The 27,944-nt window shown below is 43.1% G+C and overlaps 1 protein-coding gene across 3 annotated transcripts in view; it reads left to right on the forward strand.

Moving 5' to 3' along the window:
- Positions 1 to 27,944, forward strand: part of INTS9 (integrator complex subunit 9) — a 77,637-nt gene that overhangs the window by 6,829 nt on the left and 42,864 nt on the right. For 2 of the 3 annotated variants that reach the window (XM_075707006.1, XM_075707008.1), the window contains exons 3-9: positions 2,448 to 2,508; positions 8,268 to 8,330; positions 12,290 to 12,429; positions 14,060 to 14,146; positions 18,734 to 18,854; positions 20,900 to 21,034; positions 26,587 to 26,698. In XM_075707006.1, coding sequence (XP_075563121.1) covers positions 2,448 to 2,508; positions 8,268 to 8,330; positions 12,290 to 12,429; positions 14,060 to 14,146; positions 18,734 to 18,854; positions 20,900 to 21,034; positions 26,587 to 26,698 — 719 coding nt within the window. The remainder of the gene's footprint in view (positions 1 to 2,447; positions 2,509 to 8,267; positions 8,331 to 12,289; positions 12,430 to 14,059; positions 14,147 to 18,733; positions 18,855 to 20,899; positions 21,035 to 26,586; positions 26,699 to 27,944) is intronic. The other variant, XM_075707007.1, reaches the window with a different exon arrangement.

Genomic DNA, 27,944 nt, shown 5'->3' on the forward strand with positions numbered 1-27,944 from the left:
GCCAGTTCATGTACTTTAAAGGAGGTTTGTCAACTGGAATTTTCTCCCCTGTACCAAAGTCAAATGCAAAACGATAAAATGAACATGTGGGAAGCTCTTAACCTTTCCTGTCTAGCCATGACACACTTGCTCACATTATTTATGGGACAGTTCTAGCTATTTTGGATTAATCAATCACTCTATTACAATGTCAAAACTATGTCGGCAGGAACTGTGTTACTTCTTGGCTTCAAGGTAAGGAGTCCTTTCTGTCCTGTGTTGCTTATTCCACTGTCACCCACACACAAGATCTATCTGCTAATTTTGCCTCGCTTCACGAGACTGTATACTCTTCAGTGGATGCCAGGTTTAGTACAAGTCAATAGTGCTCTTTCGTCGTGAATAAGGCAAACGGCGTACTAGGCTAAATTAGGTGGAGTAGGGCCAGCAGATCAAGACAAGTTTATTCCTCTCTGCCTCGTGCTGGTGAAGCCACAAATGGATCCAGCTTTGGATCCCCAGTTGAAGAGAGATGCCAAGAAACTGGAGAGGGTGCTCAGGGGGCTCCAAGATGGTCAGGGTCCGGAGCCTGTGACTACATGGAGAGGTTGAGGGAGCTGGGCTTGTTCAGTCTGGCAGAGAGGACGCTAGGTGGGGAGCTAACAGCCACCTACATCTGCTTGAAAGGAAATTACAGAGGCAACAGAGCCAAACCCTTCTCAGCAGTGGCAGGCAGTATAAGGGGCTGGTGGCCACAAATTGTGTCTTGAGAGGCTCAGGTTGGGCATTAGCCTGCCAGTGATGAAGTTTTCCTCAGCACCTTCACCCCTCCGCAGAGAGGCCTGAGAATCTCATGCTCCAGGGAGTTGCAAGACACAGCTGGACAAAGCCATGGCTAACCTGGCCTAGTGCTGGCTTTGAGACCTTGGCCTACAGACCTCCAGATGTCCCTTCCAGCCAACGGTTCTGTCCTCTCCTCCCTTGTCTGTCAAAGTTGTTGCCTATCATTGCCTATCAGAGTGGTTTGTTCTTGCTTTTTCCCTGCTTTTTCCATAGCTCTTTTAGTCTCTCTGCACCAATTCTAATGCACTAATTCTCAGTCTGCGAAATACTGCTCTTAAATTGTGCTTTTGAACGTGTCAGTGGGGAGTACGTTTAGCCACCTCATCTTTTCTATCATCAGACTTCTTCAGACTTGCTCTTTATCCTCAAAAAGGGGGTTGCACTTCTCTGGCGTAGCTTCTCAATGACACCTCCTTCTGCTCTCACCTCTTACCTTCTGTCTTCACTCCTTGAGTCTTGGATTGCCCCTTTTTCCTTTCTTGTGACTTTCCTGGAGTGCCAGTTAGGATTTGTTCTTTTATACTCACGGTAGTCTGAACACAACATTCCTCTGAGCCCTTGAATCGCTTTGTATTTTCAAGATCTTAAATTTGAAAGCCCTTATAGCATATAAGCATGCCTGGCTGTAGAGTTTAGTGCACAACACTTGCAGATTTCATTGCAACCGGGTTCTCGAGTTCTGTCCCCAAATCTGAGGTTGTTACAGGGCTTGTTTCCAGGCGGGTTCAATTCTCTTGTTTCCTCAAGTTTTTCTTTTTTGGATTGCTGTAAATATCCTTGAATCTGGGCAGACAGTGGTTTTAGAGCTAAGTTGTAGGCTTACATAAGAATCAAATGTCACTGTGAAGTATGAATAATCTCTCAGTTATGGTAGCAAGATCTCCTGCAGCAGTTACTACCGTAAACTCAGGATTACAATGTCCACCTTAAAGTTTCTTTATTAGCATTTGAAACCATTTAAAAAAAAGGGCCCCTGCCATTCCTGACTGGTACCAGACCTGCCAGCTTAAAACACGCAGTTCACAGCAAAACCTCCTTGCCCCTTTGTCCTTCCAACACAGGTAAAAGCACTGTACAGCTGTTGGTGTGGGTTTTCAGGGTGAGACCTAAGCATGAAAGCATGGTTTATGTGGATATAAAATCGCAACCTCTGTGTCTATAAATGACTTGGTCCAGAGCATCGGTCTTTCCCTGCCATCGCTAATGGGAATATTTGTCTGTCGTCTTCTGTCCCAGAGCGGTTTTACGGGGCTTTTATATTGTTTCAGGCATAGAGTTTGTTGCTGTCCTAACCCTTCTTCTGTTTATACAGCCAGTTTCACCACAGGGCAACGTAAGCAGCCCTGAGCCTTTTTGAAATTCTCACCGTAAATGACCAAAATCAAACTCCCTGCACGCGTTGTCCTGTTAGTCTTTTTACTTCTCAGTGTCATAATCGTGATTTGTAAAAGTCATTTCAGTGAACACTTAAACACAGTGAAACTGTCTGTCTGTTTTATTGAGATTGTTAGTTCCCTGAGACAGAAATGGTGTTCTCTTCCTGTATGACACCAAATAGCAGGTCTATGCTTAGCCACTGATAATGATATAATTCATATTGAAAGAATTTTTCTCTCTTTCTGCAGCCCCAGGCTCTCCAAACTTCCTGGTTGGGTTTTGAAAGATGGAAGCACGTTTCTGGACAAGGTACTATACTGATGGTTAGAATTTTCTTGCCATGCAAAAAGCTACCTGGCAGGTTAGGAGCTTGTGCTGCAGGAACAATACTTCCATGCTGACTCATCGCAAAGGTTTCTATGTGTACCCTTACCAGCCATGATGTCCTTGTAGAGCAGAATGTTTTGAAACAAAATGCTGATAGCAGCTCTGAGGCTTTCAGTCTTCAGAGGTAGCCTAGCTTTTTAAAAAACCCTCTTAAAATGCAGAAATCATCAGTATGAATATTTTCTTATTTCTTGGAGCTCCATAAATAATAGTGCTTTGCCTTCTTAGAGTGCCTTTTATTCAACGGTCTCCCTTTTCTGACACTAAAGCTTCATGCCATGCTTATAAATGAGGTTGGTATCCTACTCTTTTTTTAGCAGAACTATGAGAAAGTGAATGGTTTGCCCATGGGAGCTCTCTTATAGAGAAAAAGTATGTCTTTGGCCTCTGAAATCATAGAATAAGAGAATGGTTTGGGTTGGAAGGGACCTTAAAGATCACCTAGTTCCAACCTCCCTGCCATGGGCAGGGACACCCTCCACTAGACCAGGTTGCTCAAAGCCCCATCCAGCCTGGCCTTGAACATTTCCAGGGATGGAGCATCCACAGCTTCTCTGGGCAACCTGCTCCAGTGCCTCACTGCCCTCATAGTGAAGAACTTCTTCCTTATATCTAGTCTGAATCTCCCCTCTTTTAGTTTAAAACCATTACACCTTGTCCTATGGCTACAGGGCCTGCTAAAAAGCCTGTCCCCATCTTTCTTAGAAGCCCCCTTCCAGCAGTGCAGGGCCGCAGGAAGGTCTCCCTGCAGCCTTCTCTTCCCCAGGCTGCACAAGCCCAGCTCTCCCAGCCTGGCCTCAGAGCAGAGCTGCTCCAGCCCTCGGACCATTTCTGTGGCCTCCTCTGGCCCCGCTCCAACAGGTCCCTGTCTGTGCGGTGCTGAGGGCCCCCGAGCTGGGCGCAGGGCTCCAGGGGGGGCTGAGCAGAGCGGAGCAGAGGGGCAGAGCCCCCTCCCTCGCCCCGCTGGCCACGCTGCTGGGGATGCAGCCCAGGATGGGGTTGGCTTTCTGGGCTGCAGGCGCACATTGCCGGCTCGTGTCCAGTTTTTCATCCCCCAGCACCCCCAAGTCCTTCTCCACAGGGCTGTTCTCCATCCCTTCGTCCCCCAGCCTGTATGGATACTGGGGGTTGCCACATCCCAGGTGCAGGACCTTGCACTTGGCCTTGTTGAACCTCATGAGGTTGGCACAGGCCCACTTGTCAAGCCTGTCAGGGTCCCTCTGGATGGCATCCCTTCCCTGCAGCATGTCGACTGTGCCACGTAGCTTCGTGTCGTTAGCGGACTTGCTGAAGGTGCACTCAATCCCACTGTCCATGTTGCTGACAAAGGTGTTAAACAGCGCAGGTCCCAATACCAACCCCTGAGGAACGCCACTGGTCTCCACTTGGACATTGAGCCGTTGACTCTTCAAGTGTGACCGTCCAGCCAATTCCTTATCCACCGAGTGGTCCATCCATCAAATCCATGTCTCTCCAATTTAGAGACAAGGTTGTTGTGCAGGTGTCAAATGCTTTGCACAAGTCCAGGTAGATAACATCAGTTGCTCTTCCCTTATCCACCAATGCTGTAACCTCATCGCAGAAGGCCACCAAATTTGTCAGGCACAATTGGCCCTTAGTGAAGTGTCGTGGTTTAACCCCAGCCAGCAATTAAGTACCACGCAGCTGCTCGCTCACCCTCCCTGTGCCAGTGGGATGGGGGAGAGAATCGGAAGAGTAAAAGTGAGAAAACTCCTGGGTTGAGATAAGAAGAGTTTAATAATTGAAATAAAGTAAAATAGTAGTAGTAATAATAATATACAAAGCAAGTGATGTACAATGCAATTGCTCACCACCCGCCGACTGCCAGTTCCTCTGCAGCAATCGCTGCCCCCCAGCCAACCCCCCCCCCCCCAGTTTCTATACTGAGCGTGACGCCATATGGTATGGAATAGCCCTTTGGCCAGTTTGGGTCAGCTGTCCTGGCTATGCCCCCTCCCAGCTTCTTGTACACCTGGCAGAGCATGGGAAGCAGAAAAAGTCCTTGACTAGCATAAGCAGTACTTAGCAACAACTAAAACATCAGTGTGTTATCAGCATTATTCTCATGCTAAATCCAAAACACAGCACTATGCCTGCTACTAGGAAGAAATTAACTCTATCCCAGCCGAAACCAGGACATGAAGCCATGTTGCCTGTCACCAATCACATCCTTGTTTTCCATGTGCCTTAGCATAGTTTCCAGGAGGATCTGCTCCATTATCTTGCTGGGCACAGAGGTGAGACTGACTGGCCTGTACTTCCCTGGGTCTTCCTGTTTTCCCTTTTTAAAAACAGGGGTTATGTTTCCCCTTTTCGTGTCAGTGGGAACCTCACCGGACTGCCGTGACTTCTCAGACATGATGGATAGTGGCTTAGCAACGTCATCCGCTAGTTCCCTCAGGACCCGCGGATGCATCTCATCAGGTCCCATGGACTTAGAATCATAGAATCATTTAGGTTGGAAAAGACCTTTAAGATCATCCAGTCCAACCATTAACCTACACTACCAAATCCACGCTAAGCCAATCAAGGGTAGACTAGACTAAACCATGTCCCGAAGTGCCACATCTACCTGTTTTTTGAACGCCTCCAGGGATGGTGACTCCCCCACCTCTCTGGGCAGCCTGTTCCAATGCTTGACTACCCTTTCCGTGAAGAAATTTCTCCTAATTTCCAGCCTAAACCTCCCCTGGTGCAACTTGAGCCCATTTCCTCTCATCCTATCGCTAACTACATGGGAGAAGAGACCAGCAGCCACCTCACTACAACCTCCTTTCAGGTAGTTGTAGAGAGCAATAAGGTCTCCCCTCAGCCTCCTCTTCTCCAGGCTAAACAACCCCAGTTCCCTCAGCCGCTCCTCATAAGGCCTGTGCTCTAGACCCTTCACCAGCTTGTGCACCTTCAGGTTCCTTAGATGGTCTCAAACCTGATCTTCTCCTACAGTGGGTGGTTCTGCATTCTCCCAGTCCCTGCCTTTGCCTTCTGCAACTTGGGCAGTGTGGCTTGAGCACTTGCCAGTGAAGACTGAGACAAAAAAGTCATTGAATACCTCAGCCTTCTCCGTATCCCAGGTGACCAGGTCTCCCGTTTCCTTCTAGAGAGGGCCCACATTTTCCCTAGTCTTCATTTTATCACTGATGTACCTACAGAAGCGTTTCTTGTTGCCTTTGACATCCCTGGCCAGATTTAATTATATCAGAGCTTTAGCTTTCCTAACCTGATCCCCGGCTGCTTGGACAATTTCTCTGTATTCCTCCCAGGCTACCTGTCCTTGCTTCCGCCCTCTGTAGGCTTCCTTCTCGTGTTTGAGTTTGTCCAGAAGCTCCTTGTTCATCCACGCAGGCCTCCTGGCATTTTTGCCTGACTTCCTCTTTGTTGGGATGCATCGCTCCTGAGCTTGGAGGAGGTGATCCTGGAATATTAACCAGCTTTCTTGGGCCCCTCTTCCCTCCAGGGCTGTATCCCATGGTGGTCTACCATCCACATGTGTTCTGCTGCTGGACACAGCAGGGAGGATATTATCTCCAGCCTCCTAATTCTAAGACACAGGACTTACTCAGCTACATGAGAGACACAGAATTTGTCTTTTTTCCCCTCTTTTCATTACATTAGTTTTGTAGGCAGAATTTATCTGGGGCTTCAACCAAAACTAGGCACTGCAGCACCCAGCTTGATCTGCCGTAAGGGAACAATGAACACAAAAATACGTCAGATGTTAGTAAAATAGGCAGATACATTTCAAATGTGTGCAGCGATAGGTTTCAGTAGAGAAAATACTGTTTTAATAGACCGTTCTCCAACTATGTGAACATTAAAGGAAAACGGTAATAATAGTTGCTTTTGTAGTGGACTTTCAGGTGGACAGAATGGATTGATCTGATTTTTACAGATGAGGGAGCTGAAGATCATAGATTAAAGACCTGATTTTTCTTCTCATTGGAGACAAAAGAAACTGTATAGGCAGCATTTCTGTTAGTAAAATAGTAACAGCTCTATTCAGAGCACATGCTAACTGGCAATCGCAGAACTACAGAGGCTCAGTGACAGGAATGGGGTTGCCCAGTTTGAATTCCCTGGAATTTGTTTCTCCTGAACCCTAGCCTTGGTCTCAGAGCTTTGGGCTCCGTTCTGTCCAAAGAACAGATAGGCTGTCAGTATGTTTTTGTATGTGATGTATTTACATTTCTGTGGTACTGCTGCTGCAGTGTGTGCTCAGGAGAAATCTTCAAACTCGCACAGCATCAATGGAAATCATGTGTTAAAAATTCAAAGGCAGCATCTCTTACCTTCACCTTGACCATTGTAACTGCTTGGAATGGTAAATTCTTTGACCCATGCTGGAAAAAGGCAAGGGAAGGAGTCAAAGGGGGATGTTTTATCATGTCGGGTGGACATTCCTGTTATAGCACTCTCTGGATGACAGTTATAAAACTTAAATCCTGGAGAGGCATTGAAATTTGCTGCGATCTAGTTTTAATCATTTTGAACTCCCTTGAGATGAGGTTAGGAGACTTCTGCCACTAGATGTAATTGCTCATTCGTTATTAGTTGGCAGGTGCACTGTAATTATTAAGAATTGGATTCAATCTTTAATTCTGTCAGTCTGAAGCTGGCTGAGACCACTTGCTTTGGGACAAGCAAGAGAAGCATCCACGAGAGAAGGCAGAGTGGGTGATAGGTAGCCTGTGAGGTGTGTTAGGACTACAGTTGGGAATATTTTTGTTCCATACATAATCCTGAAGAATGTGACTTTTCATGTGGCAAAGATTTCTGATGTCAGCATTGAAAAAAGAGGAAGAAAATAGAGGACTAGAGATCCAGTAGAGAGAAATCTAACAAAAAAAAGTGCTACATGGTGCTTAGATCCCCAAAAGATGTTTCATCAAATGCTCTGAGACAGGGGCTAAAAATTGTATTCTGCTCCTAATAAGGCAGAAAAGGTGTGATGTGATTGGGAACCAAAACTAAATTCCAAACTTGTAAGATAGCCAGGGCCCTGTAAAGGCACTGTGCACACCTTCCAGGTGAGGAGAGCAGCAGTTCCAAGAGGAGTGGTCTTCATGACCCACTTTTCAGTTCATAGTTTACTTTTGATTCTGATAGATGAAGTCAGCTTGTATTGTTACAGATTTCCCAGCCAACACATCTGCAGTTGGAAGAGCAGGGAAAACGCAGCTTCGTAGGATAGCACCTCCTTCGTGGCCCCAGCAAAACCATCCAGTGGTTACCAGGGTCTCTTTCCTTTACCTACCAGAGTGCTGTCTCTGGTCCTCCAAATGAGGATCCGGTCCCTTGAAGTACCAAGCAGCCTCATCTCGCATGAAAGCAACTTCAGCAGATGCACGTACAGCAAACTGTATATAGAAGGGGGATAAACATAGAATCATAGAATCATAGAATCGTTTAGGTTGGAAAAGACCTTTAAGATCATCCAGTCCAACCATTAACCTAACACTACCAAATCCACACTAAGCCAATCAAGGGTAGACTAGACTAAAACATGTCCCGAAGTGCCACATCTACCCGTTTTTTGAACACATAATGTAGTAATGGGCTGAAAAATACCTGTGATAAAGGTTTTGAAAGTGCAAAATCTGCTGCATTGGAGTAACGTTGTGTTGTATTTTTGTGTCTTCTCTGTTGATGTGCTTTTCTCACAGGAACTAAAGGAGTGCTCTGGCCATGTGTTTGTAGACTCTGTGCCTGAGTTCTGTTTACCAGAGGTGAGTTTGTTCAAAGCCTTACTGAAAAATCTGACTCCATTCAATCCTGTGGGAGAAACTTGCTAAATTATTATTATCAGATTCATGCTAATTTATTAGTACTCGGTAAATAATACTACTAAAACCCCTGTGTTGTTAAGGTGCCTCTAGTATCTATGACACCGGAAAAAGGATGGAAACAGCCCTTTTCAACAATGGTTTTGGGAGATCTGGAAGGTCTCCTTGAGCAGATCAATATCTCACAGAAGAATAAGACTTAACTGTCCCTTTTTATGGGCCTTCCAAAGACAATATGACTGAGCTGGACTCGATTATGACAGGATACATGTGCTGATCTAGATAAGGGCAGTGAATGAAGACAAGGAAAGCTGCTTGTCTCTAACCACAGATGCATGACCTGCCTAGTGGAGCTCCCCTGGGGAGCCAACCGCGTAGTTAAGCCACTGTTTGATTCTGCTGGGCTGCAGTCAGACATGCAGAAGCCGGCAGCAAATTCACGTTAGAAAGTTTTGCTGCCTTCTTAGCTATTCATTACTGCATTACTGCCTCTTTGAGGGAAGAACCGTACCCTCAGATCCACTGACATAACTACAAGTAGCTGCTTCTCAAGCTGGTTTTTTTTCAAGAATACCTGGGTTTAAAAAAAAAAAAAAGCAAGACTATTGAAAACATTTGAATTAACTGGGCTTACCTGACTGATCAGATTAACGGTGTATATAGGAGAGCGGAAAGAAAAAAAAGCTGAGCAGAGAGTGCTGGGGGTGAATGATGGGGAACAGTCTGGGAACAGTATCCTCTTTCCTCAACTGTGTTCGGACTGTGATAACATCAGTTCTTTCATTTCATGTTGGGATGTTTTCTCTGTCTTTCAAAGACAGAGACGATTGCTTTTGGGCAGGGATTCTTTTTTTCTTTCTGCCTTACCTTTTTGACAGGAAGTACAAAACACTCCTGGAAGGTTGTCGTCAGCTTGCTGGCGTTCTGGCAATAGTGTTTCTGTCTGTTGATTCCATGAAACTCACCTCTTGCAGCTCCTGACTCTTGTCATCTTGATTATTCGAAGCAAGTTGGCAGCTCTGGTACTAGTTTTGGCAAGTGATAGCAACAGATTGGTGTGCAATTGCTTGTTTTCCCCAACAGAAATGGGTATAATCCAATCACAAAAAAAACCCACTCTAATATTTCTGGGTTCTTGTGTGCTTTCTGGTTACTGTCCTGTGGAAGGAAGAGGCGTAGGAAGCATCTGTATGCCTAGAAAGTGCCATTATGTCCCAGATCTTGGGAAGAATGGAGTTTATGTTCTGGATTCCCTTTGGAATTGAGGCCATGCACAGGAATGATAATCTGCTGGGGTTTAGGGTGTTTCAGCTAGGCTTTCTGGTTACTTTGTTGGGCTGGAAAATGCCCACATGTGTAGCTCTAAATGTGACTGATGACGAGTTGATGCTTCATTATACTGGCATCATCACTGAATCTAACTTGGTTTTCCAGCAGTCTGTGTTACAACTAGAAGACAGCAACCAGCTGCACATGTCACCGTTGTAGGAACTTTACAAATGGCCTCTCAAATGCTTTGGTTCCCAAAGTTCCCAGCAGATGCCAAGTCTTCTCTGCAAGCATGAGGAACAGATCTGCTAGTGATTCACAGCTCGCATCTCTAGCTTCACAGGCTCCCCTGTCTGGAGGAGAGTTCAGATGTCATGGCCAGCCAAATGCATCAGCAGAGTAGAAATGTTGCTGGTCTTTGGCAGCGCAGTATAAGAAAGAGCTGGTGTGGAAGAAGCTTTGTCTTCATTGTCTTCTTCCACGCCACTTCTTTTGAAGAAACTTGTCCGCAAAAGCAGTTAGTTTGAGAATCACAGTATCACTTCCAGGAACACCATTGCCAAAGAAAGCCAAGTTTTGAATGTAATCCAGAAGCCACAAGGTGATAAGAGGCTGTCTCAGCAGCAGAGTACGCTTCCACATGTCAGAGTGCAAGGTGCAGCCCTCCCTTTGCTTGGCAACCTTCTGGTCTCTCTCACTTCACATTCAGGAAACATTTTTAAATCTCTTCAGTTCATAAGCACTTTTAGTCAGATTGCCGCAAGTCCCAGGGAAGATTTTACTTTGTTTTGGTTTTGACACCCTTTTCCATCCTGATAGTAAATGCTTCTAGGATGCTGAGTGTTGTGGTTTAGCCCCAGCCAGCAACTAAGCACCACGCAGCTGCTCACTCACTGCCCCTGCCCTGGTGCGATGGGGGAGAGCATCAGAGGAGTAAGAGTGAGAAAACTCGTGGGTTGAGATAAGAACAGTTTAATAATTGAAATAAAGTAAAATAGTAGTAATAATAACAATATACAAAGCAAGTGATGCACAGTGCAATTGCTCACCACCCAATGACTGATACCCAGACAGTTCCCAAGCAGTGATCGCTGCCCCCCGGCCAGCCCCCCCCCAGTTTCTATACGGAGCGTGACGCCATATGGTATGGAATAGCCCTTGGGGCAGTTTGGGTCAGCTGTCCTGGCTGTGCCCCCTCCCAGCTTCTTGTACACCTGGCAGAGCATGGGAAGCTGAGAAGTCCTTGACTAGCATAAGCAGTACTTAGCAACAACTAAAACATCAGTGTGTTATCAGCATTCTTCTCATCCTAAATCCAAAACACAGCACTATGCCTGCTACTAGGAAGAAAATTAACTCTATCCCAGCCGAAACTAGGACACTGAGATGTGGGATGCTTAAGCTTGGAAAGCGGTAGTGTGTATCCTCCTGATGGCTCGCTGGGCTGGGATTCAGCTCAGGGCTGAGTGACTCCCCGTTTGATTCTCTATGGTTTGGACATGGCTGAAAACCAAACCATGAAGGAGCAGCGTGGTAGGAGCAGGAGTCAGCAGACTCTTTGATACCATGTAGTGAGTGTATTTCTGCCTGGCAAGCTTAGTAAGATGAAAGGGTGCCCTGTCACGAATCTGAGGATGGTGTTTCACCTGCTGTACTCAGCTTGGAGATCATGCCTCCAACATCAGCTGTGATCATGGATTGAAACCATGAATGCTTAGCTGTGAGTTAAGCAGCTTGTCACCAGAGCACTGTGTCAGCCCTCTGAAAAGCCGAGTGACCTACTTTCTTGCCTTTTTTATTCAAATTGCTGGACCAAGCCTTGTAATCAGATAATATGTGCTTGATGAGTGTTGAATTCCATTAGCTGCTCTATAATAACTGAGTTAGAGGTCATATATCTTGTAAATTTCTGACTTGACACCATTTGTGTTAGAGCATTACCAGTAAATATTTCTAATTAAAATTCCTTTAACAATGTGTGAAATCTTCTTTCAGTCTCTGAACTGCTGTCTTAACTGTCACATCAAAACAAGTTGGACCCACCCATCTGTTTTGTGTATCCTATGAATGAGTTTAATCTCCTGCTGCAGAAAATGTGAATGATGAAGATGTCAAGCATTTTAGTTTGGGAAAATACAAGAATTATTTTAAGCATATGAATAAATACAACCTATAGTCATCTCTCTCACTTTCCTGGGGTGAAACAGTACCATGTGCCACATAAAAAATATAAGACACCCTGCTAAATCGCTACTGCAGAAGTTCTGGTGTCTGCACAGTGTTCCTCCCTAAGGAAGCACACACATCAGTTCTTTGATAAAAGTGTAATCATCATGCCTCTCTTAATGGCAGCCATTTCATTACATGAAAGACAGGCAAACCCAGGACATGGTTTCCTTTTCAGGTTTGAGAAGGGACTAATTTTAGGCAGCTTTTTAAATAAATCTTGTTAATTTAAAGGAAATATTAATCTTTGCCACAGCTGAGATGTGCCCCCCCTCTGGTTTTTTTTTTTTTATAAACAGGTTACATTCCTGCAATATAAAGTTAAAACTAAAACAAGAAGTTTTCCTGCCATTGCTTAAACTGCATGAAAGGGTTACGTGTTGCTTATCTCTTTCCTCTGTTTTCAGACTGAGCTGCTTGACCTCTCCACGGTAGATGTAATCTTGATCTCAAACTATCACTGCATGATGGCATTGCCCTATATCACAGAGTACACAGGATTCACTGGAACAGTGTATGCCACTGAACCCACTGTTCAAATTGGCAGGTAAAAAGCCCCTTAATATTCTCTACTCCTCTTTCATCACTGCTAAGGAAAGGGTGTAAAGGACAATATGGGTTAGAGGAGTGGTGTCTAATGTTCCAAAGAGGCTCTTAGGCAGTAGCTGAACGCCAGCCAAATCCTTAGTGCTGCAAATGTGTTAACTCGATGTTTCCCAACCTCTGGAACCATCTGTCTTCAACATTTACGGCAGGTGCTTTGTGTTGAGTCCAGGCAGTAGGGGTGGGATAGTAGATCTTGAGTGGACTGAGACACCTTGAGCAGCAATTACTATATAGCCAACTTCAAACTTTCAAAAACCATGAATCAAAGATCTCTCCTGCTCCTCTCTGCTCCCCTTAAACAAAAGAGGAATCACCAATTTTTCAGCAATAAATGACTTTTAAGATTATTGCCTTGTAGCTTGTCAGCATTTGAAATTCATGTAATCACTCTCCTCCACACCATAGAAGGGAATTTAAGCTGGCTTCATCTCCAGTGACAGTTGAGATACATAAGCTCTGAACTCCAAAGAGAAGTGCTAAGAAAAACAGCAGGAATATGAGAATGAAGTAGAAAATGGAAGACCTGAAAATGCAATCAAAAACTTAATACTTGGTCATCAAATTTGGCAGTCTTTTCTTATGAAGTCTTATGTTGATTGGATAAGTCAGTGCCAAAGGCTGTGGGTTTGGCCCTCCATGAAGTCTGACTGGACTTGTGCTCTGTGCATCTCTCACGGGGAAGAGCTGCCATGTTCAATAATTAGAAACCAGATTAGGCCACGGTATCTGAACTACTCTGTAAGCACTTTAGGGCAGGAATCTTTGTCTATTAAAGGTCCTGTGCAAACTTTCCACACCAGAGTAATTCTCCCTTTGTGTAAAAACAAACAGAAACTAAAGGCCCTTGTGGGAGAAAGGAATTGTATAAATATGAACTAGTAGTAGGCCTCTGGGGTATTGCTGGCCCGTAACTGAAGATAATAAGCATAGTTTTGTTGGAGAATATACTGGTGTGGTTCTCCCAACCCCAAGTAATTCCAGATGCCATTCTTCTGCAGTTAAATCTGTCACTTCAAGGGGAAGCGTGCATAAGATTACAAATGTTGTTTAGTTTTGGGCAGTGAAATCTGCGGTGCCAATTTTTAATGCCTGACATTTTTCTGTCTCAGATGCTGTACTGTGCATTTGTAGATGAGGAGAGTTCTCTCTGACAATGTGCTTGGCTTCTCCAAGTGATAAACAGGGATCAGCTAACGAGTTTTCTTTATATATTTTGTCTCATTCCACATGACAAGCAGTCAGTAATGAAGAAATCATCTTGCGCAGCAGGAGAGAGATTTGGGAGTTGCTCTTGTCCTGCCATTTTCCAAATAACCCATAACCCAGTGGGCCAGATCCTCTGCTGTCGCAACCAGGCAATCAGAATTGGACTAGCTTGAGCTTGAAACACTCAGTGGAGAAACGGGTGGTATTGGCGAGGGGTAGTTGGCTGCAATGTCTCTGCGGGAAGACCCCCTCTTTAGAACTGCCTAATAGCGTTACAATTTGTGTAATATTTTGGAAACATTTGGGGCAGAGTTCTCTCCTGTGTGAAAGGCTGCAATACTAACTTAGTTACGATGTCTTTTCAGACTTCTCATGGAGGAACTGGTGAATTCCATTGAACGTGTGCCAAAGGCTCAGTCTGCCTCCATGTGGAAGAACAAGGAGGTACAGAGGTGAGGAACAAGCCACCGGGAAAGGGTGACTGTCCTGAAGTCTAGACTTTAGACTAGACTAGTCTAGTCTAAACCAACATTTAGAATTCACTGTAATGATAGGTCAGCTGCCACCATTTGAGATTGCTACTATAATTAAGCAGAAAAAAAAGCCTAAGAGGTTTACACTATGACTGCTTGGGTCGGTTCTTTCTTTTATTGTTTGCACAATGTTGGTCTTCCAACCAACCACACAAGTTTGGTTCTTGGAGGAAGACGTGGTAACACAAAAGTCTTCCCTGATCTCCCCTCACATAGTGTAGCTCCATGATGGTAGATAAAACCAGCAGATTTTTGTATTAACATCATAAAAAGTTGTTGAAATTAGCAAGCTATTTAAACTTAATTATATTGTATTGGAATAGTCTTTAATTTAAAAGTTTATTTACATTCATGTTTGCTGAAATGCAAAGAAAGTCAAGGCACAACTGTTGGAAGTCGCTGGTGGCCAACCACAGAGCGGTGCTACCTTTCTTCCCGGGGCTGCAGCCTCTTTTACACTTGGATGACAGAGGTGTTTTTTTGCTTTCTTTCAAAGCTTAGAAACAAATTGAAATTTGAATAAAAAAGGTTAATCGGAAACTCTGTGTCCATTATTTCATCTATACGTAAAAACAACGTGCTCAAAGTTGGTATCTTCTACATCTAAAATTTTGAAAACCTGTATAATCTAAAAATTATCCACACAGTTTATGATTGCAGATAATGCTTTCTTTGGAAATAAAAACAACTTTAGGTGCACAACATGTTCTATGGAGGAGACAGTTTTGTTATTAGCACATATTAAAGATAAGGCCAGTTAATTAGAAAGTTATTTTTAAAAGCTACTTTGTGCATTTTTAATTGATCTCTCATTTTCTATTCCTAATTCTCAACATGGCCTGATTTAAAAGTTTACTAAAAATGAATTATTTCATACATTATAAAAGTAGTCTTGACATTTTCCAATATCACAAGGCAAAGAAATTAAAAATCCAAATTAACGTATGTATATGTTGTACTCCCCTGCTGAGCTCAGGAGCAGTCTTATCTCAGCACTCTCTCACTTCTGAAGAAGGCAAGTAAAATACAGATGTAAAACAAAACTAAAGACAATAAAGTTGATCAGGATTTTGTGCTCGTTGATGTATACTCTGATCAGAATAGGTTTTTTTTTTAATTTTGGAGTCTGCTAGTCTGACCAGAACCACTCCTCAAGCTCACAGTGATGTGAAGAGAGAGCACTGGACCCATTATTCTTGTCACACTACTGCATGTGTTTTGTATGCATGGTTTAAAGGAGGATCATATATCTTAGAGCTCATTTAATGTCACTTTCCTGGTGGTCGTATTTTAGAAAAAGTGCTGTCTCGCACTTTGTGTGCTGTTGACTATTCCAGAGGCGAACACAGAGAGGTGATCTTTGTTCTGATTCAGCTGCTATAGAAGGGTAGAGTCTTTTTGTTGGGGCAGTGTTTAAAATCATTTTCTGTCTTAAATTGCTTGGGAAGTACCCTAACATTGACACTTCCTCCTTGGTACATCAAGTAGCTGTTGTAATGGGGTACCAGTGGAGGTAGGAGAAAGGTCTAAGAGCCCACCTCTTATACAGACAGGGATGGACAGGACCAACCCTTCTGTCCCGCTCACAAGGCCTCTGTGGAGCACAGAGTGCCACAATACCAGATGTTGTTGGGAACCTTGATCAGACCGCAGGTCCCTCAACTTTCAGAAGTAAAATGCACACCTTGCCCAAATATGAGATAGAAGCAGAGCAAAGAAATGCTATGCTGTTGGGGATAGCAAAACATAGCTAGTAGCCCTGCACCTGTTTAGTAACAAAAGTCTACGTGTCGTAAACTCTGCCTTGAGGCTGGTACGAACCGGTGTTGTCTGAGCTGGAACGGGGGACAAAGCTGAATTCCCTTTCGAACTGTGCCCCACCTGTGGTCTGAGTTTCCCCCTTCAGTTCCCTATGCTTCCGTAAAATGGAGCTCCCATCCACCACAGAGGGTATACAGGGACTTAATTAATGTTTGCAAAGTGTTTTTGAGATTCCTGGTGACAAGTGTCATGCAAGCGTGAATGGAACTGATTATTATAGCATGTGAGCAAACATCTACTGATCCGCAAATTAACACCTGGCTAATAGCACATACAGGGTTCGACTGACATCCGTTATTTAAGAAAATGTGATCCTTGGTGATTTTTTTTTTTAATACTTGGCTATTGCTAGAACAGAATACTTCTCACTTCTGAGTCTAACTTTAATTTTTCAGGCTGATCAATCACCATTACTGCTTTACAGTTCAGCTAGTTCTACTCTGAATACTCAGTACAAAACACAAAGTAGTATCATCTTCATTACATAAAGCATTGAAGCATTTTAAATGCAAATACTGTATAAAATATAATAAGTTCATTATAGTGGCTTACGTTTTTCCATTATCAGATCCACTCTGAACTAATTGCTTAGCAAGTTTTATTACCATTGGTTTTTATTTTAAATGAGCAATCTCACGGAAGCTCTATAGATGCTCAACCAGGATATCTTTCACGCTGATTAGGATTCAGGGGGCTAAAGAGGAAGTTTGCCTTGTGAAAGGCACTTTGTCATCTACCTGTTTAATGGTTTCTTATATCTTTCTATAAAGTGTCTCAAACAGGCTGTTTCCTGAGGCAGAGCAGTGGACGAGAGAGGCCAGCATTCTGATCTAGTTTGGTACTGCCATCCTCCTCTCCCTTCAAACAGGAACGTGTTATGTCATATACTAAGTGTTATCCTTTTCACTGAACAGGAGGGAGTGCCTCTGTGCAGATGGCCAGTTAAGAATACAAGCCTCTGAATTTCTTAAGCATAAATTTTGTAAGCTAACCACTGCACCATGCTGCTTCATGTTACCTTCCTGTTTGTGGCTGCAGGTTGGCTGTCCCAGCATCTGGCCACGTACATCTGGTTGTTATGAGGTGATCCGTAATAGGATGTTGCCATAGTGTTAGCAGATTGACCTCAGACTTTAAAATATCCTCTAGTAACTTCCTGTACAAATTTTAAAAGCGTGGGTGACAGGTTGAATGCCAGCAGGGGCACATCTCAGGAACCAGCAGTCCTCATTGTGCGCCACTCAGCAAAGAATGAAACCACCGGAGACTGGTGCCACTGGTCTCTGTTAGGGATCAGAGTATATTTACAGCGTAGCCAGAGAGTCAAGCCTAATAGAAACTTACTTCAATCACCAAGGACAATTCCTCACTTTTCTCCATTACCTGGAGATACATTCTCCTCTTCCCAGAAGAGAAGCTCCTGAAAGCATCCAACACTAAATGCTTCTTATGGTAGGTTAAAGGCTTTTACAGGCAATTTGCTTCAGTGCAATGGTGGACAACTATCCACATTGTTTGGCCTTTTGTTGCTTATGACTTCCCAAAAAAGACCTTGAACGCTTTGTTTGTTTCCTTAAGCGCACTATGCTTTCAGCCAGCATGTGCTGGAATTACAGTTATCGCACTAGACCTGTACAGCGGTCTTGGCAATAGCTGGCCTTAATCCTTTCTTCAGTATCTTAAATTATGGAGGAGTTCACTGACCTAGTAGATATAACAATAAATTAAATTCCTTTAAACAAATTGATCAAAGAAACTTGACCAATTTCCATAAATCTTTGGAAATTGGTTTGAATTAGCCTTTGATTTAGCATTGGTTTAATATACAAAAAAAATCCTATTCTTCTTATGCATTTGGCAGCTGTGCTGCTTCCTGCCTCAGTTCATGTTGCTAAGGAAGATTTATTTCCCAGAAGTTAGCCATCTCTCTTACAGCCTGTGACATTACAGTTCACTTCTTCCCTTGACGACGCTGTCCAGCTAACTTGCAATGTCTGTGAAGAGCAGAATGGATGGATTTTACTTTGGTGTAAAACATCTTAAATACTTCCGTGTAGGGGATTTCAAAGAGCTCTGCAGTGTCAGCTAATGTATCCTTGCCAGTACACTTGGAAGGCAAGTGGGGTATCTGAGTTGAAGGCAAAGAAACTGAGGTGCAGGGGCATGTGCTCTTGCGAGACACTGGTGACAAAATGAGAAAAGAGCCAGCCTTTGTTTGTGGTCCAGTACCTGTATTTTAATCGCAAGATTGTGGCTTACTTTTGTTTTCAAATTTTTAGGATGTGCAAAAGAGGCACTGATCCAAGATCCCAGTCATCTTTACCAATTCTAGTGGTGCATTTCATGTTGACATGTCAGGTCAGCCAACATCTTTCATCAGTGGTGAAAATACCACAAGAGTTGCTATAACACCTTCATCACAGCTACTTCTTTGATGAAAAGGCTGAGTAGGAACAACAACAAAGAGAGCTGAAGGAGAGCAGTCTTTGGGGTGAGGCAGAACGGGCAGTGTGGTTTTGCTCCTCAACAGGCGGAAAGCCTTGCTCCTCACTTTGAAGCACCAGGCATATTTAAAATAAAAAGAAAAAAGAGAAAAATCTAAGATCCGGAGAATATAAATGGGAATAAAAGCTGATGGTCCATCAGGAAGTTCTGAAAATGCCCGCACCCTGTTGATCTTTGCAGATTGCTGCCTGCCCCTCTGAAGGATGCGGTGGAGGTATCTATGTGGAGGAAGTGCTACACCATGCCAGAAGTGAATGCTGCGCTCAGTAAGATCCAGCTGGTGGGGTATTCTCAGAAAATTGTGAGTACCTGTAAAGCTATCCTCAGGTCAACAGTCACAACTTGTTGTTTCCCAGCTTTTCTCTGGAAATGATCTTCCTTTTCTATTTTCCCTCTAGATCCTGTGTAAGATCTAGTTACCCTAGCCTAGGAAAGCAAGACGAGATTATGCTGAATGTCCCTCGGTCTGCCTCCCAGGAAGGGTTCTTGTTTGGTGAAATCAGGGAATATCCATTTGTTTCTCTTCCTCAGGGAGGTCAATTTTAAGGCGGTGTGCCTTGAAATTTGGAGTTGATGGCTGGCCCACTGAGAGCTGGGAGGATGTACCAAATGAATGTATCCTCTCTGTTTGTAAGCCACATCCCCTTCTGAGTTACCGTATCTCACTTCTGGGAATCTTTTGAGTGCTTTTGCCTCCACTTTCTTTTATACAGCAAATTAGGGATTGTAAACAAAACCTAATGGTTCGACCTGAACTTCAGAAACTCCTTTCCCAGGGTTCCCAGCTAACATTTGTTGCTATAATGCCGTTGACTATAATCCAGTGTAGTTTCTAGAATGAACTGAACCAACAATTCAGTAGTCTGCAGATACACTGTTCCCTTATAGCTTGCAGGCAGCATGTGGGCCATGATACCTGGTAGTGCTGCTCAGGGCCCTAAGAAATAAAAAGATGGGTTAAGGTAAGTTGTGTACCCAGAGCTTTTTATTTGCTCCTTTTTCTTAAGCAATGGGCCACTGAAGTTTGGAGACTACTGTTTATGTCCGAGACAGTTTGAAACAGTAACCCGTGGTTACTGTACTAAATTTGGTGGATTTGGGTTTGTGTGGTGCTGCATTACAACTGGTGAAAAAAGACCCCAAGCCACCACTAACATGGCTGCTGACATAAGTAACAGCTGCAGCTTTGTCTAGCAACTGGACAGGTTGAGGGCATTTGGACTTCCTCAGTATCCATGGGTGGTTACTGTTCATTTTCCACTATCCTCACAGTCTGGATGCATCTCGCCTAATTTTAGATCTGTGCATCTGAGCCAATCATTCCTTTATAGTTACCAGGAAAAGAGAGACATTTCTAGAGCATATTTTACCTCTTCCCAAAGCAGACTTTTAAAATAATCAGACCCTATTTAGCCAGTTAACCCAGAACATGACAGCATCAAGAATGGTTTGATGTCCACTTTACATGTCTGCATATCAGCAGAATCTAGAGCCTTGGTTTACACACTCTGAGGGATGGAGACCCTGTTTTGTTTTGCAAGGCATCCAAATATGTATTGAGATACTAGAAAAATCATTAGTACTGCATGAATCAGATGCTTGTTCTATTATTCAGTAACCAGAAAGTAGATCACATTAGTGAGGTATTCATGGAGGCTTATTTTCCTTTCTCAAAACAAGTATAACACATTACTGTGTCCAGATAAAGCAATACACTTTCTAATGACACCTGGAAAGGAGACAACTGTCAGGTTGCTTATGCTTACAGCTGAAATTGAAATTTGGATTGAGTTTGCAGTTTCTAAATCACCAGTAGATAGCGTTTAAAAAGAAATAAAGTTAGAAAGTGAGTGAATCTGAAGTTAAGTTTATGTTTTGCACAGCAAAATGTGTAAACCAAACAGAGTTTTACATCAGTGCAGAACTACTTGTCCTTCCTTCTCTCCTGCTGGCCAATATCAATAAAATTTGACTAAGGGAGTATAGAGTCTTCAAAGATGTTAAGCTCCTACAAGCTTCTTCAATACAGCAAAGGCAGGCAGAGGATCTAGACCCTGGTTGATTCCTCCATTTAGCGTTACAGTTCAGTGTGAACTCAGATACCATAGAATTCACATGGAAGAGAGGCTTGAAGGCCCCCTACCTCAAGAAAAATTTTTCTCAGAGCGTGTGTCCTGTTAGACATTGGTAAAAAAACCCAGTAGACATAAAGATTGGGAAACTAGCTTCATAAAGGCTTTGAATAGCAGAACTACTTTTAAAATTGATATCACTGATGGTAAAATGACCTGCTCTGACTTCTCTTGGGGGCTTGCTCAAGCTAATGTCTCTTACTGTGTGTTTCAGGAGCTGTTTGGTGCTGTGCAGGTCACCCCTCTCAGCTCAGGCTACGCTCTTGGAAGTTCCAATTGGATTATCCAGTCGCACTATGAAAAGGTTTCCTATGTTTCAGGATCTTCTCTACTTACAACACACCCTCAGGTACAGCCCCTGACTTTTGTTAGTCTTCTATATGGGGAAGTGTCTTTGCTCAAAAAAAAAAGAGAGGGGCTTATTTCAGCTGGGATCAGGTGCAGTATGGAAGCTGTACAAAGGTACCTCTGTTAGTAATTGGCTAGACTTTTAATGGGTGCTGAGAAGACATACCACCCTGATAAGTGGACAAGTATCAATAGTTACTATGGAAAGACAACTAAAATTCTTTGCTATTGATGATTTGATGTTAACTTATTCACCAGCTGGGAAATTCTCCTTCACCTTAAATAGGCAATTTTCAACAGAGTTAAACAATAGAGCATTAGTGACTTTTTTCAAAATCCATATTTCACTGAAGAGTCTTTACAGACAGTTCACAGACTGCTTCTATATCACTTCTGAAACATCCTTCCTTGGGAGGAATGATAGCTAACTGGCTGCCAACTTTTCCACCCTGCTCTGCTAAGGGCAAAGTCTTTATAGTGCTGTAGATGTAATTTCCAGTAAATTAATTCTCTCTAGATCCATAAATTCTTAGTGCGAAGAATGGCTTGAAGTTTGCAGTACTGTGTGCTTTAGAAGTTGTCAAAATAGTTAAAAGCAATATTAGCAGGAGGTATTTAAAAATAATTTAGAAAATGTGTCAGGTTCATGATCAGTAAGTAATTTCCCCCAAGGTGAGTATCTTCTAAAGAGCTTTGCTTCTGAGCATCCTGCATTTAAAAGCTTGGTTTCAGGAGCCGAAGAACAGCAATAGATAAACCACCCTTAATAGTATGGCTGTACTTACGTACGTGCAATGTATCAGAGGCTCTGAACCCCTTTTTCTCATCAGCCTCGTACTGGCCTGGGTTGTGCTTTTTCATCACCTTCTTGTGAGGGAGCAGCAGCAGTATTTGACAGTATATGAATGGAATCTCTCTGTGAGGAGAAGCTTTGCACTACAAGAAGTAGTTTGGTAGCTGAGAGTGTTTTCATTTACATGAAATGGTGATTCAGTTTATCAGGTTAGACTGGCCATGCTTCATCATTTTCCAAAGGTGAACATTTCTCTGGAAACTTTTGGTAAAGTCCCTGCTTTTAAGGAAATTACCTCCCTGTGGCAGGGAACGGTGTGTGAATGAACTGCCTGGTAAGAGCGCAGCCCATGGGCAGCAGATCTGCACTCACTCACTGCAACCTGCAGAAGTGGTAGCAGTTAGACGGCGCAGTTTCAGCTTTAACAAGTGCAGGAAAATGTACTGCGAGCCTACCTGAAACCCTAGGGACCTACTCTGTTTGCTAGCAAGAGATGAAGCCTGGACTATTCACTCTGCTGAGTGTTGCTTGTCCCAAGTGCTCTCCGAGAGCCTCATTTTGTAGCATAGAGTCCATTGCACTTTGCATTATTTCATATTAACACATAGGTTGAAGTAATAGCTTGCCAGATAGTTGGATTGCATCCAGTTTGCCCTTTCCTTGTTATTTACTACATCACAAATGTTACCAGATATCATGTGCATATCAGATATCATCATCATCTTATATTTGCTTCCAGATGGTTGTTGAAGGCAATGCATGGTTTTTGTCCTAGTGTTAATCCCTGTGAACACCAGTACAAGCTCCTACAATGCAGTGATTCTGTAACAACGAGTGGTTTTTGTGAGCTGCCAACCAGCTCTTCATCTGTTTGATGCTTGATAGACAATACCAGACAATACGTAATGATAACAGTATCTTGAGTGGCACAGAGTCAAAATTGTGTTCAACATATCAGTATTTTTTCCTCGGGGAGTGAGAAGTTGTTTGTCTGACCTGTTTCGCTATAGAATCATGGTGGGCCATCGTAATGAAATTCCCATCTTTTAACAGTGTATGAAAACAGTCACTGTGTTTTGTTTTAAAAATGATATCCAGTTAATCAGCATATGTTTATGTAAAAACATATCCAGAGCTTTTTCAATAATAGTAAAACCTTAGCACTTTTCCAGTCTTCTGGAAATCCCTCTGTAGTTATTAAAAATGGGCATCAGGTGACCAGGCGCGCATCAGCCATTTTTTTAGGGTGACAAGACACAGGTTATTTGGGCATAGAAATGGAAAAAATGCGTCTTCCTCTTACATCTTGTCTAATATACACAGTAATAGCCTGGAAAGCATTTCCTTCTCTCAAGGTGCAAACAGGATAAGGTTCATCTCACCTAACCAAAACTGGGCCCCCACCCAACCTTTCCCTCCTTCTCCAGTCTGCCAGCACTGGGATTTGAGCGGTGACGTAGTGGAGATGGCAGCACGTGTGGGAATTAGCAGTTAGGGGAAGAGAGTGGGATTGCTTCTTTGGTATAAATTACGGCTTAAAGTTTTCTTGAAATGTTCAGTTACATCTAGGTTACATCTCTAATCAGCAGAGAGTTATGGTACATCTGTAATAATCAGTCCCTCTCCATTAACAACAGATAGAAAACGAAGCAGTTAGCTTATCTTAGACATGGCCCAGGATGTCCAGAGTAGCTGGAACTGGGTGCAGTGAATGCTGGCTGTTGGGTTGATCTTGGATGCAGCGGCAGGAATATCTTGTGAAATCCTCAGCGGGTCTGTCGGAAGTGCAAGTGAAGGGTACAGCAAGACTGTATTCATAGCTGCTGAAAATAACTGAAGAGCTTTAAAGGGTTTGTTTAAGAGTTCGGTCTGGCACCATTAATTGTTCCCTTTACTTCTGTCTTCTGGCAGATGGTTTCTATTGAAAATTTTGCCTCACCCTCTACTGAGGCTGGAAGTGACACCATTGCCACTGAAGTGGAGAACAGGAGTTGACAGCAGAGGTTCAGACATGTCACTAAAAGCCTTTTAAGACATATTCTTTACATTAACCCACAAAAATCGATGCAAGCCCACTCAGTGCAATAGCAGCTGAAATTATGCGTATCTAATATGGCATAATCATTATGTACATTATCACAGGCAGATTCGATATTATTTTTTATTGCTTTATTGGCATTTCATTTTCGTGGACATGCTATGGAGAGTCAAAGATTGCAATAAATCTCACGTCTGGTCCTACAAGGTGGTGCACAGCGTAAACTTCTGTCAAAGTTGATATGAAATTCCTCTGCATGTTTAACAGGGCAGGGTCTTTCTCAACTACTAAAGAATGGCATTGAGGGACTGTGAGCAAGGGAATTAACTGCACAGCGATCTTCTAAGTTCAGTAGAGGAAATCTCTTCATCAGTCTCTTCTGGTAGAAGTCTTTCCTGGTTGGTGAGACTGAAGAGGGTCTATTGAGAATAAACAACCATAAAACATGATGCAGCTGGCTGCAGTTGCCCACCTTTGCTTGAACAGTAGCTGTGGGAAGTGCATCCCAGCCCAGAGCAAGGCTAAAAGTTAACTTTCCACCATAGCTGTACCGCTTCTGCAGAGAGAGAAGTGGATTTTGCCTTTTCAAGATTGAATTATGCTAAATTTTGAGTATCAGGAATATATATTTAATATCAGGTCACACTTAAGTATAATTTCTGAATATCTGCTCTATGTTTGCTAATGGAGAGAAGTGGGTATGCATTTTCACTCTGCTTTAATGAAATGCCAGTATAAAACATGTCAAATGATTGACCTCGGTGAAAAAAGTGTGAGCCTTTATGCACAGTCGAGGCAGAAGCAACGTTTGCTTTAACATTAGACTGCCTGCTGGTGATCAAGTTGCCACACTATTTCTTTGGACATTTACTCATCAGTCTCTCTGCTACGTCTGTGAGCCACAGGATAGACTGTGCAGATACAAACTCTTCTGCCCCCCAGGAAGCAGAGGTGGCACGGATAGATGCTTGTGATAGCTACCCTCAGCACTTCAACCGCATAATCCAGGATTCTGCCAATGACTGTAGGTCGTCAGTACAGCATATGCTGTAGACCCAGCGGATCAGAGGTCTGTCGTGGTTTAGCCCCAGCCAGCAACTCAGCACCACGCAGCTGCTCACTCACTCCCCCTAACCCAATGGGATGGGGGAGAGATTCGGAGGAGTAAGAGTGAGAAACACTCCTGGGTTGAGATAAGAACAGTTTAATAATTGAAATAAAATAAAATAGTAATGATAATAATAACAATATAAGAATTATAATAATAATAATATACAAAGCAAGTGGTGCACAATGCAATTGCTCACCACCTGCTGACCGATACCCAGACAGTTCCTGAGCAGCGATCACTGCTCCCTGGCCAACCCCCCCCCCAGTTTCTATACTGAGCATGACGCTGTATGGTATGGAATGGCCCTTGGGGCAGTTTGGATCAACTATTCTGGCTGTGCCCCCTCCCAGCTTCTTGTGCACCTGGCAGAGCATGGGAAGCTGAGAAGTCCTTGACTAGCATAAGCAGTACTTAGCAACAACTAAAACATCAGCGTGTTATCAACATTCTTCTCATCCTAAATCCAAAACACAGCACTATGCCTGCTACTAGGAAGAAAATTAACTCTATCCCAGCTGAAACCAGGACAAGGTCATAGCCCTGTGAAGACATCTATTTCACTTTGACATAGCTTAGCCTCTAGCACAGTCTTCAAAGAAAGGTACTGGAGGAGGGCATAGTGCTAATCTGATTTGCTAGGGAAGACTGGTAAGCCAAGTTATATTTTCTCTATTATTTTAGCTTTGGTTTTGCAATGGGAGCGCTGCTTTTTTGTATGGGGGGTTGTTTCTTGTGTGGTTGAAGCTATGATTTTTCACCTATTTTCAGCTACTGGCTTTTAAGGAAATACTTGTCTGTTTGGCCTGACAATGTTATAGCTACATTAAAAAAATTAATATGTGTAAGTGATTATTTCTTAGATAAATAAACAGAATTTATCAATATTAAGGAATCTAAAACAATTTCTCTTTTCTACCAGCAGTAGCCATTTACCATTTAACAAAACCAGGCTTCTAAAAAGGCCTGTGCAAACAGTTGGAAACGAGTATTTGGGAGTCGTGGTTGTAATACTGCGGGCAGAAGAGCAGACTTCACAGTCAAGGGAGAGCCTTGTGCGGCATTCAGGTTCATACACAAAATTGAGAGCTTCAAGCCCAAAGTCCTTTGCTGATCTCACCTATTCCAAAGAGAATCCACTGAATGGTTGAGGAAAATGGTATGGCCCCCTGTAGACAGTGAGCCCTGGAAATCAAAGCTGACACCTTGAGTTGCGAAGGGAAGCGAGTTGGAAACTAGTGCAGCCAGAGATAGGAATGCAAGCGTCAAACCATTCCTGACTGTACTGCCACATCCTCAGCAAATTATTGCCTTTTCAGTGCTCAGCTCCTGAGGCCATGAAATGATTAGCCTATGGAGACTACTTTGAGATGGATCCGGTTACACTTCCGTTGTTTGGTTTGGGCTGTAATATGCAGGTAAACAGTTGTATGTGCTTTTATTAACTCCAGTTACGTTTCCACAGATGGAGGAATGTTAAGTTTAAAGTGTTCCATGTGTTCTCCTTCTTGGTCACTGTATCTATTACGTATTGCAGTCTTCTTGGTACAGAGCAGAGCAACCTGTGTTACAACTCTCACGTTACTCACTTCATTTCACTGTGCTCTGTTTCAGCCCATGGACCAGGCTTCTCTTAAAAATAGCGATGTTCTCATCCTGACGGGTCTTACACAAATCCCTACTGCTAACCCAGATGGCATGGTAGGAGAGTTCTGCAACAACTTGGGTAGGTCGTTGAAAGAAGTCTTTTGCCTATTTTATCATCTTATTCATTGCTTTGGGTGGGAAATAATTCTGAGATTCCTGGAATTGAATAAGTTGTCCAGCTATAGCTTCTGGCATAAAACTAGCTGTTTATATTTTACGATGTGCTCCTGATGTCATTAATACAGTAAGTGCTTGGAGAGACACAAGTTGTACCTAAAATGTTTTGGAATGGAACAGGTATAATGAGATTTAATCATCTGTTGCTCTTGGTTTGCTAAGTGTGTCGCTTAGCTGCCAACAGACTACGTGTTGCCTAGGTTTTGGATATTGTTCCCAGCTGAAATATTACTATTTCCTTCCTGTATATCAGCCAGTGTAAAATCTTTACATGCTTTTTTATGACTTTCAGTTTTGAAAACAAGCACATCTGCTTCCCTTCTTACACCTGATTTTTAAATATATCAAAAGCAAACAGCACAATCTCTGTTTAAAAAAAAATATATCAAGATATATTTATAGACCCCAGAAATATAAAACCTAATCAGACGCTTTCACAGCTGGAAAAGCTGATAATTGCAAAGCTGTGATATCAGTGTGAATGGCAGCATTTTCCAGCATGTTTGGAATGTCACATTCAGTGCTGTTCTCTCCTTTTCTCCCCTTCCCCCGCCTCAGTTCCTCTGTGCTCTCACCCTTCTGTCATCAAACAACTTTCTCATGTCTGTCCTGCTGTACATTGCCTGTTCTTTTATCAGAGATCTTCCCTTTATTTTAAACGAACTACTTTGTAAAAAGAAGGCTAAACAGCTTGTGATAGGAGGATTCTTACAAAGGTTATCAAAAGACATTAGAAGTCTAAATCAGGGAATCCTCACTGTAAGCAAGTGTTTTGGTCCCCATTACACACCTGGGAGAAATTTGAGCTGTAGCGTTCAGGTGGCTTACCCAAGGTTGCAGAATAAGGTTGAGAACAGAACTGAAGTGCAAATTCTTAGTCTTACTTTTTACATCTGAATGTACCCTTGGAGAAGAAAAAAAAAAAAACACAAGACTTTAGTTTTTTCCCCCATTTTAAAATCCTTGTGCATATTCACAGATGCTGAGTATCTACGTACTGTCTCACAATCCCAGTAGGAGACTGCCATGGTAGCGGAAGGCAAGTACTACAAGGAGTGTGGTAGACTCATCTGTCACCCACCATCTCTAAATTGAAATCAGATATCCTGGTTTAGGACATGTTTCAGTTCAAACAGGAGTCATAGGTC

Source organism: Pelecanus crispus, chromosome 3 (genome assembly GCF_030463565.1).
Source record: "Pelecanus crispus isolate bPelCri1 chromosome 3, bPelCri1.pri, whole genome shotgun sequence".
NCBI classification, from domain to species: Eukaryota; Metazoa; Chordata; class Aves; order Pelecaniformes; family Pelecanidae; genus Pelecanus; species Pelecanus crispus.